The sequence below is a fragment of the Limulus polyphemus genome, unplaced genomic scaffold (genome assembly GCF_000517525.1).
Source record: "Limulus polyphemus unplaced genomic scaffold, Limulus_polyphemus-2.1.2 Scaffold5178, whole genome shotgun sequence".
In the NCBI taxonomy this organism is placed as follows: Eukaryota; Metazoa; Arthropoda; class Merostomata; order Xiphosura; family Limulidae; genus Limulus; species Limulus polyphemus.
Window position 1 is genome coordinate 45,369 of NW_013670788.1, and position 11,359 is coordinate 56,727.

Here is an 11,359-nt window from a genome sequence, read left to right on the forward strand (position 1 = left end):
GGATTACTCATTCTAAGACCAAGTGTTTTATTAACTAATGGGTTAAACCATTAGAAATTACTGGTAAAACACTTTTTAACTATTCAAACTAGGTACCACACTCTCCCACACTTGCAAATAAAGATAAACATTAGTTTATTAACTGAGGACTAGTGTTGATTGTTCACACGGTCCTTATTAACTTTATCTTTATTAACTGAGGACTAGTGTTGATTTTTCACACAGTCCTTATTAACTTTATCTTTATTAACTGAGGACAAGTGTTGATTGTTCACACAGTTCTTATTAACTTTATTAACTGAGGACAAGTGGAGATTGTTCACACAGTCCTTATTAACTGAGGACAAGTGTTGATTGTTCACACAGTCCTTATTAACTTTGTCTTTATTAACTGATGACAAGTGGAGATTGTTCACACAGTCCTTATTAATTTTATTAACTGAGGACTAGTGTTGATTGTTCACACAGTCCTTATTAACTTTGTCTTTATTAACTGATGACAAGTGTTGATTGTTCACACAGACCTTATTAACTGTGTCTTTATTAACTGAGGACAAGTGTTGATTGTTCACACAGTCCTTATTAACTTTATCTTTATTAACTGAGGACAAGTGTTGATTGTTCACACAGTCCTTATTAACTGTGTCTTTAATTTCATGTCAAATTTTTTTTGTGAAGAAGTTTTTAATGTCATTATATTTTTTTAATAAACTAATAAAAGTCCTATTTATCTTATATACTTTATGTATTCAAATCCTAACTAATCTTAAGTAACTCAGGAATAAAGTTATTATAGTTAAATTATGAATGTGCAAAAGTCTTTTTGTTTGTATTACTTTTAAACATTCCACTTTTTGTTTTCGGTCAGTGCACCTAGAAATGGTAGTTTATATTATTATTCACATCAGTTGTACATAGTGAAACTACATTTATTTTATGTACAACAGTTCACCAGGTTTACCTGGCATCGTCAGGTGAGATACAAGAACAGAAATTCATTTAAAAAAATCATGTTTAGAAACAATCATTCTTTCGATTCTTCTAAGGTAAAACTCAGCAGAGGAGATAACGTTAATACAAGAAAAATAAAAGAAGCCCTGTTAATAAAAAAACATAACCCTATTCTTAACAGACACAAAGGTGATTATTCATATATATATTTTAATCAGTCCATTCTCTCTTGGGCCCAGCATGGCCAGATGATTAGAGGGCTTGACTTGCAAGTTGTGGATCACGGGTTCAAATCCCTGTCCCACCAAACATGTTCACTCTTTCAGCTGTGGGGGCATTATAATGTAATGATTAATCCCACTATTTATTGGAAAAAGAGTAGGCAGTGGGTGGTTTTGACAAGCTGCCTTGCCTCCAGTTTATCACTGCTAAATTAGGAATGGCTAGTACAGGTAGTTCTCAAATAGCTTTGCAGAAAATTTAAAACAAAACAAACTGTTCTCTCTTGTATTTAGAACAAATTTCAATACTTACTTAGGCCTAAAAGCTTTATTTATATATTCATAAATTTGACATTTCATTAATAAATTACTTAATCACATGCTTGCAGATTACTGTTATTAAAGATTCTTGTGCAATTCACAAATCAGTTTTATTTAATACTACAGTTTAATTTCCTCTGATGGTTTTGCTGGAATTATATCTTTAACATTTTTTAACTGATTGACTGCTTCTTTGTTAAATTATCTGCTGTGTTTATTGCATTTATCAAAACTATTCCTGCTGCTTATGATCTGATAATCTTAAATGATTCATTACTAATTGGCCAAATACAAACTGTTTTAAGTTGAGATAAAGGTGTTTCAAAATTTATCAATTACTCAAGTTCTTAGTTGGTAACCCTAGTTGTAAACTTGTAGATATTACTTTTTTTTCTCCACATTGCTTAAAATTTATCTCAAAAAATTAAAGATGATTTGATCAGGGTACCATATAAAAGAATCATTATTAGAACCTCTAATGTGTTTCTTTTATCATTTTAATTTTTGTGTTATTATCCATTTTGTTAAGTATATACTATCTGTCATGTTTGTCCAAAAACTATTATTATACTATTGACTGTTTTGATTTTTTCTGATTTCAATAATTTAATTTGTGTGTATTGTTTTGAATTGAGACAAGAAATACTTTAAATTGATTAAATTTCAGCAAAAAGTTTTCTCTCTGACATTTTTCTAAATTAAAGGTTTAACAGTGTTTTATAATATTTAAAATAAAGTTTGTCAGTATGGTATCTCACCTCTCCTCACATAATAGCTTCTATGGTTCAGTGCTGCTCTCTATATACACAAATGTTTTGTTCTCCACTACCCGTGAAGCTCCTGCCTACTCCACATTCAATGTGGTTCTATTACATCCTTGCATACAAATAAGCATGCAGCAACCCTTCACCAATAGGAAAATGACACTTTCCTGATGTCTAACCTTCACTTCTCGTTTAGGGACAGTTGAATTTCGTATCATAAGTGCTACTGTCATGACTACTATTACTTCATCTGTCATTTCTCAGGCTTCAGGTTCTGCACTTTTGGCTGAGGAGGTCTTTGCCTTCAATACTACATGATACAGCCAGCTTCTATCGACCTTGGACAAGATCTTCCTTTCTGGAGCAGTCTGGTTTTGAGGACAAAGATTTAGTGAGTCTTTTTTCTTCCAACATTTTATGCTGTGCAATCCCTGTATCACCATGTCCAGTCCTTTGGAAGGAGATCTGGACTAACCACACGTGTGGTATCATTTTGGTCCCATTCAGTTTGCCCTTCCTCACGTTTGGTTTATCATAGAAGGTGGCAGACCTTTCGCCACTGGTCACTGCACCATGGGTTTTGTCTTTCTCAACCAACCATACTTCACATTGCAGAATTTTATCTGGCTGTTTGGTCATAACTCCTCAATATTTGCCATAGCAGGATGTTGTGCAGCCTTGTCCAACACCTTTAATTTTATCAGGTACTGCTAAGTGTTTTCATCTCCCACTTTTCCCTTTTGTTACATTCTTTCCAGATCAGTCATCCTCCTTGCCCTACAATATTGCCAGATTTGGATATTAATGTTTTTCTCCACACCCTTACCTGTCCTCCCGTTGAACCCTTAGCCACATGTTCCCTCCACCATTTATCCCTTAAAACCTATTTCCTATTCTTCTTGGCCTATGGATGTCAGAGGTCGGTCATCTTTGCAATTTATACATCACATACTCTTTACCACCACACGTATGTTCTCTTTTATCTAGATTGTAGCTTCCTTCCTTAGATTTGCTAGTCAACTCTTCTTTTACACCTTTTCCCCTTCCCATTTATACTTCCTTGCAGATCCGGATGGACTTCTATTTCCCTTTCATCTTCTACCCTCAAGGATTTGATTCATTGACTTAACTGGTTGGTGTTTACTTCCCAGTTCTCAACTAATCTACCCTCATGGATTGGATTTGTTGACTTAACTGGCTGGTGTTTACCTCCCAGTTCTCAACTAATCTACCCTCACGGATTTGATTCGTTGACTTAACTGGCTGGTGTTTACCTCCCAGTTCTCAACTAATCTACCCTCACAGATTTGATTCGTTGACTTAACTGGCTGGTGTTTACCTCCCAGTTCTCAACTAATCTACCCTCACGGATTTGATTCGTTGACTTAACTGGTTGGTGTTTACCTCCCAGTTCTCAACAATTCTACCCTCACGGATTTGATTCGTTGACTTAACTGGCTGGTGTTTACCTTCCAGTTCTCAACTCATCTTCCAGGTGTCCTCTCACCAGATTCGACATCTTACCTTTTCTTTTGCAGATCATCTGCATCGTCCTTTGGAGGAGATCATCAAATCTGGCACGTGGACTATATCTAACACATTCATCTCCAACTACCTGCATCATGTGGCTGTTCCTTCCTTTTCAGGATATCGATTCCTACCTGTTGTCATTCTCCACGTGACGGTCCAACTGCGAATTAGTAAGTTTACTTCTCTGTCATGTCCCTTATAAGTAGTGGCTTTCACTCAGCGGCGAGTGGTGCCTGTCCAGGTACACTTATTGGCTATCAACTGTAAAATCTGCACTGTACAGCCTATCACAAAGTAAGCATAGATGCAGAATAACCACGTTGAACATGGGGTAGGTGGGAGTTTTAAGGCTAGTAGCGAGCAAAAATATTTGCACATATAGAGGGCAGCACTCAATGAGAGAAGCTGTTACGTGAATAAAAGTAAGTACCTATTGGAAAGATATTTTCAGTGTAGAAAAATCTCAACTTTTAGTTTACTGAAAAATTTTAATAATCATTTATTATATCTGTTTCTTAATATTTAATTTATAGATTTACTTGTAGGAAATCTAAAGAAGAATTATAAATTTCACTGTTAAGGTGATAATCCACCAAAACATAGAAACCCACTATTGGTCACTCATTTTTATTTTAATGAAAAAAATGAAACATTATGTATTTAAACACAAACCTCATTAAAATGGAACATTACTAATTTAAACATAAACCTTTAAAAGTCTTTTTGAGTTGTCTTTCTCTCTTAAAAATCCCATTTTTATTTTCAGACAAAATATTTAGAAAGAGTGGTTTATAGTAATAAAAAAAGGCTTTTAAGGTTTATATTTGAACTGTTATTGCTGTATTCCTGAGTTATGTAAGACTAATTTGATTAGGATGTTAGTACTTAGAGCATACAAGATAAATAATACCTTTATTAGTTCTTTATAAAAGCTAATTTTATAACATTAAAAATGAGCTTCCACCAATTATAGATAAAAGAAATATTTGAACAATCGGAATTTGTCCCCAGGGATAAATATTATAGTTATTAAACCTAAAGTGTTAATTGTTTTGCCTTCTATAGGAACACTGTTTTGAAATTAAAAAACAATTTAATCAAATAGTTCAAAAGACATATCTACAAGTTGCTGAATTCTAAGATGGTTTATCAAATAAGGTGTCCACGATGTAATTCTAGTAGGTTTTACAGTTCAAAAATAAGAATCCAGAGTTAAAGAACACACCGAGTTAAGATTGTCAAAGCAGTCGAGTATGAACACACATTAAGTGGAGATGATGAACCACCATATCAAAATTATTTTGAAGTCATTGCTAAGACTAATAATGATCTACAGTTAAGTACTAAAGAGAGAGTGATTTAATAAGCACTGAAACCAGAATTAAATGAATAGCACTACAAAATTACTCGTAATATTATAGATGTCTCTACTTGTCATTCCATTTTAAAATAACTGGTATTTGTAACAAAGTTTTGCCTGATCATAAACTCCGTACAAGTTTGAAAGCTTGTGATGTATTAAATAGTGGATGGTAATAATTTTCTGTCTTTCGATGCTAATTTATTCAGTAAACATATTAATTAATATTATAAAGAGTTTTCTATTTAAATGATTGCTTTTAAAATAAAACTTAATGCAGAGGTTAAAGACTAACTTCAATTAGCTGAAGATCAATGTTTCATTCTGCACACTTGGGTAATGATTTAATATTTTGTCTATATATATGTATGTATATGTTAATTATGTTTTACATTGACTATGTTAGTCATGTATTTTCTACTGTATTATTGATTACACTGGAAAACAACTAAAGCATCATAACTTTTGGTGGAGTTGAATAAAATTATAAATGCAAAAGTTTAAATTCTTAGGCTTATGCTGGAGTATATACATATGTACTGAATTTTTAAAAAGGTTCTAATGATTATGTTTACTGTAAGTAAAAAGGTTTGTTGTCAAACTTTTAAAACGTTTCTGATGACTAATTAAACTGTACAAAGAAAGGTCTTGTTTTCGACCAGTTAAGAGGCATGGATTAGCCTCCATGGTAGAACTCTAACTTTCAAAGCTGGGAAGACAGAATTGGATCTATATGATGCCACAAAATATTTTCCTGCATTTTAAGCTGAGGGTGCATTATTAGAGTGAAAGTCAACCCTTTAGCATGGGTTGTAGGTTGCTGGTGACTCTCTACCTTCCCTTTGGTTAGTATTTCAAAATTAGGATTGATAGCAGATAGCATTATTAGCTTGTCCATACTACAAAAATATTCCCCACCTTTAAGATTTGTGTGTTATCAGAGTGACAGTCCATCATTTAATGTGGATGGTGGATGTTGCAGACTGGCTATCCTCCCTCTGGTCAGTAGCTCAAAATTAGGGATTGCAGAAGATAGCCTTAGTTGTTTAGCCATAAATAAAAATTTTACCAATTCAAATATCTCCGAAAGAAAATTCTTACTCTCTGATAGATTGTTTCGTGATGAAACTTTGTTAAATGGATGGCAACTGTCTGTTGAAGAAACACAAGTGTAGAGGACGACATTTTGAAAGTCTTCTGCCTGAAGATGAAAGGTGGAAGATTTTCAAAACATCGTCCTCTACACTTATGTTTCTACAGCAGACAGTTGCCATCCATTCAACAAAGTTTCAAAATTCTTATTGTTGAAAAGACCATGTCTAACATTCAAAAAAATTTTGCTGCTTGAAGATACCTAATCTGTCTAGTTTGTTTGTAGGTGAGAAAGAGAATTTCTGTCAGAGAAAGAAAATGTCAACTTTGATGTGATTAAATTTTTCTTTCAGTTAAAAGACAATGTGGGCCAGCAGAAGTGCAAAGATTTGTTTATGCACGTAAAGAAATAAGAGAACCCAAGTGATGTCTCTTTTTAAGGCTCGTGATTGGTGGAGAGTATCATGTGGCTCAGAAGAGGATTTTGACAAAGGTTGCCTATGTGTTGCAAATATTGACAACAGCAAAGAGGGAGCAGGTGAGAATCAAGAAACTCGTGAATAGTTCGGAAGGTTTTGTACTCAACATTTGTAGTATCTGTATATATATATTTCTTGAATTTTCTTGTATATTAAACTTCTTGAGGTATTTAATATCAAAAACCATATCAAAAAGAGTTACTTTCAGTTAATTTTATGTATATTTTTGGCAGGTAATAAATTACTTGCAGTTAGATGAATGTGTATTTTTTGGAAGTAATTAATTACTTGCAGTTAATTGTACATGTATTTTTTTACAGCCAATGAATTACTTGCAGGTATTTTGCAAGGTATGCGTATTTTTGATAAAGTATTTACTTATTTGTGCAAACTTGTTTAATTGATTTAGCATGTTTTGCTGCAGTTTTCATAATACTTAGCAAGTTTAATAGATTAATTGGATTTTAATGTAAACACATGAAATTGCTTTGGTTATTTTATGACGCCCACTCTAATATAAGAGAATTTTACTATTGTTCAGTATTTTGTCCTACAGTTTCATCAGTTTATCATTATAAATACTGAAAAGTGTTTTTAATGATAAGTTCCCCATCATTATATTGGTTTTGTACTGATTTTTGAGTTTTAATTATGTTGTTATAAGAAATAAGGTTGTATTGTATTTATGTTGTTATAAGATGCAAGGTCGTATTGTTCTTATGTTATAAGAAACAAGGTCGTATTGTTTTATGTTGTTATAAGAAACAAGGTTGTATTGTTTTATGTTGTTATAAGAAACAAGGGTGTATTGTTTTTATGCTATAAGAAACAAGGTCGTATTGTTTTATGTTGTTATAAGAAACAAGGTTGTATTGTTTTTATGCTATAAGAAACAAGGTTGTATTATGTTATAAGAAACAAGGTTGTATTGTTTTTATAAGAAACAAGGTTGTATTGTTTTTATGCTATAAGAAACAAGGTTGTATTGTTTTTATGCTATAAGAAACAAGGTTCTATTGTTTTTATGTTATAAGAAACAAGGTTGTATTGTTTTATGTTCTAAGAAACAAGGTTGTATTGTTTTTATGCTATAAGAAACAAGGTTTAATTATGTTATAAGAAACACGGTTCTATTGTTTTTATGTTATAAAAAACAAGGTTGTATTGTTTTTATGTTATAAGAAACAAGGTTGTATTGTATTTATGTTATAAGAAACAAGGTTGTATTGTATTTATGTTGTTATAAGAAACAAGGTTGTATTGTTTTTGTGTTATAAGAAACAAGGTTGTATTGTTTTTATGTTGTTATGAGAAACAAGGTTGTATTGTTTTTCGTAGTAGACTATACTATATAACACACAGGATCAAAATCCTTTGTTGTATACACATATCAGAACCAGCATTTTTTGGGAAGGTGAAAATTTCACCCCTACTTCTGAAAGGTTTGCAAGTCACATGATATCTACTGTTAGATAAACATATAGTTGCAAAATTAAGCAAGTGAACATACCCTGCATTGAAGGCTACAATTACAAATGTTACACAAGAAAGTGCCTTGAAATGAAAAACAAATAATAATGAAATTGGAAAATGTTTAAACATGTAGTTCAGAATAATGCATTAGAACAAACTGGAGTTCGTTTCCTTAAAACTGTTTTACGAAACACAAAGCTGAGGACTGTCTTTAGACCCAAAATCAATAAAAAGATGAGGGCTCCAACAATACGACCTTGTTTCTTATAACATAAGAACAATACGACCTTGCTTCTTATAACAAATAAAAACAATACAACCTTATTTCTTATAACAACACCCACAATTATAAATCTAAACCTTATCTGTCGTGCTACAGAAAAACTGCTCAATCTGTTTTTCCATAAAAGTCACTGTTTTTATGTTTTTCAAAGAAACAAATATATACTAAATAGGCATGCAAGTTAAAAATTTCATAACTGTAAACTTACGTCAGATGTGTTATTTTTTGTTACCCATTCCATTGAATATGAAAAAAACAACCTAAATGTACTAATATCAAGGGTGGGTGCCAATCTGAGCAAATCATCTGAACAATGAATAATTTTTATTGTTGCCAAATTGTACAGATCGCAGAGACTATCCAGTTGGTTTAACAAGGATTGATATCAAAGCTGCTAAAGAACTTCTGCACACAATCTTGTTGTCAATAGAAACTAGTGTTGTTAGGCCATTTATTAGTTCGTTTTAAGAATATTTAATGATTATTTAGATTCTGTGAGTCGTAATATGTCTGCTTTCTGACAGTACGATGGAAGGCATGTGGATTGGATGAAAAGCAGATCAGTTAAGTACTCGTACTCTGTACCGGTGAGTGACGGCAACTAGCCAGAAGTAAAATGTACTTAGAAAATTAATTTTAGCTCCTGAAATGAAATCTTTTTCCTACCCAATGCTATTAATCACATTTAGTAACAACTGGCTATCTGAATAAAATTGAAGCATACTCTGTTGTGGCTTATTAGATAAGATCATTGTTGGAAGCCATGGAGGAGCCTTGAGAGTGTACAGTCCTCATCCTTCAACACAAGAAGATGGTTCTTTGAGTGGTTTCAGGCCAGATGAACTCCTGCTAGAAAGCCAGCTCCATCTCCCCATTCTACAAGTGGCAAGTGGCTGTTTTGTGTCGTAAGTTTCACTTGATATTTTAGGTTTTTCTCTCTGTTTATCTTAAACGTGATCGGTTTAAGTGTATATATATAGAGAGAGATTTTAAATAAATGACATTAACTTACAATGTCATTAAGAATATAATAATACAAAGACTAATTGTAACAAGATCTTCTGTTATTCATTCCTACAGGTCTTCTAGTCAGCTTCACCTAGCAGTTTTACACCCCAGGAAGCTATCTGTCTACACCATATCGGGTTTGTTTATACCTGGATTTTAGTTAAGATTTCCAGCAACTAAAGGGAATGCTTAAGTGGATGGAGAAAGTATTAAGTGTTGAATCATGAGATATGTGTTCATGGATAATTCTTTGTAGGAAGAACATTGATCATGCTAGTAAAACCTCATAAAGTAAACACTTCTAATTGTTAGATAGGTTTTAACTACACTGGCTGTATGTGGTAACAGAAAGACATTCAGTTTGGAGGGTAAAAACTTAAACAGTATTTAAACAACAACATTTGTGTGAAATAACAAAAATATTCAACTTACAAAGGTAAAACCTTTTACTCCTTCTTCAAACGGAGAGAGAAGGAACGAGAAGTTTGTGTAAGCCTTTTTTATAGCTGCTATTATATAAAATGACTCCTTCCTTCAAAAACTTCTCGTTCCTTCTCTCTCCGTTTGTAAGCCTTTTTTTATAGCTGTTAGTATATAAAATGACTTCTCTCTTCACAAATTTCTATTCCTCTCCCTATCTGCTTATATGCTTTTTTTATTTAAGAAAATTTATATTTCCTACATAAACTCTTCATCCCACCCTATCTTTCAACTTAAAGGCCTGTTTAATAGCTGTTCTTATTTAAGATAACTTCTGTTTCACAAGCTACTTTTCCCCTTTCTCTCTCTACTGACAGGCCTTTTTTATTGCTGTTAGTATTTAGAACAACTCCTGCTGTTTAAGTGTGATGTATTTTATATATATGTTAATAAACAAGATTGTGAACTGGAGGTTTAAATAGTAAGATCACACACACACATATTTACTAGATTCTGTTAACACAACTGTGGTACAGTATTAATTTGTTTTATTTCTTTTCCAGTTATTAGTGGTGCAGTGGATCATGGTACTCACTATTACTTATCATTGACTTATGAACATAACCTACAACGAAGTGCTTACTGCATGGTTACAGGACACTTTGGTGGTGTGAAAGGTGAGGTAGCTCAGGTTTTAAATATTGTTTAGAAGAAATCTCCACTAATAATTGTTGGTCTTCATAATGTAGCTCAGGTTTTAAATATTGTTTAGAATTTTGTTACAAAACAGTTGAATTTTGCTTTAGAAAAATACCAGCAAAGTCAAATAATGGAGCTGTAATTACTGACTGTTTGGTAACTTTTATTCAAGTTCATTTATCATTTGAGAAACGTGTTACAGTAAAAGAAAATGATGAGTGACTAAAATAAGACCATTAAAAGAGTACGATTTATTTGTTAATATTCATTATATTTATAACTTACCGACTTGTTATTATTGTATTAGACACCCAACTATCTGTAGCCATCACTTTTAGATGACGACATGATCAGAGGTCACTACGGAGAGGGTTGTTTCTAAAGGAAATTCCTCAGTAAAGTTAGATTGAAAAAAATTGTCAGAATAAGCCCATTGAATATAAGAACAAATAATCCTTTCGTTATTTTGAAATATAGAAGATTTGAAGTTTCAAAATTATTCCTGACGATGTGAAGAACTTTATGTATAAAGTATACATTAATTAAACCAAAGTTAGCTCCTGACAATGTGAAGAACTTTATGTATTTAGTATACATGATGATGTGAAGAACTTTATGTATAAAGTACACATTAATTAAACCAAAGTTAGCTCCTGACAATGTGAAGAACTTTATGTATAAAGTATACATGATGATGTGAAGAACTTTATGTATAAAGTATACATGATGATGTGAAGAACTTTATGTATAAAGTATAC

General features: G+C 32.4%; 1 protein-coding gene across 1 annotated transcript in view; it reads left to right on the plus strand.

The window, feature by feature from the left end:
- The window catches only part of LOC106472232 (protein PTHB1-like), a 31,053-nt gene that overhangs the window by 2,056 nt on the left and 17,638 nt on the right, over nt 1-11,359 (plus strand). The window contains exons 2-5 of the mRNA XM_022400832.1: nt 6,593-6,777; nt 9,217-9,379; nt 9,555-9,619; nt 10,466-10,593. Of these exons, the coding sequence (XP_022256540.1) occupies nt 6,666-6,777; nt 9,217-9,379; nt 9,555-9,619; nt 10,466-10,593 (468 nt within the window). The 5' untranslated portion in view covers nt 6,593-6,665. The remainder of the gene's footprint in view (nt 1-6,592; nt 6,778-9,216; nt 9,380-9,554; nt 9,620-10,465; nt 10,594-11,359) is intronic.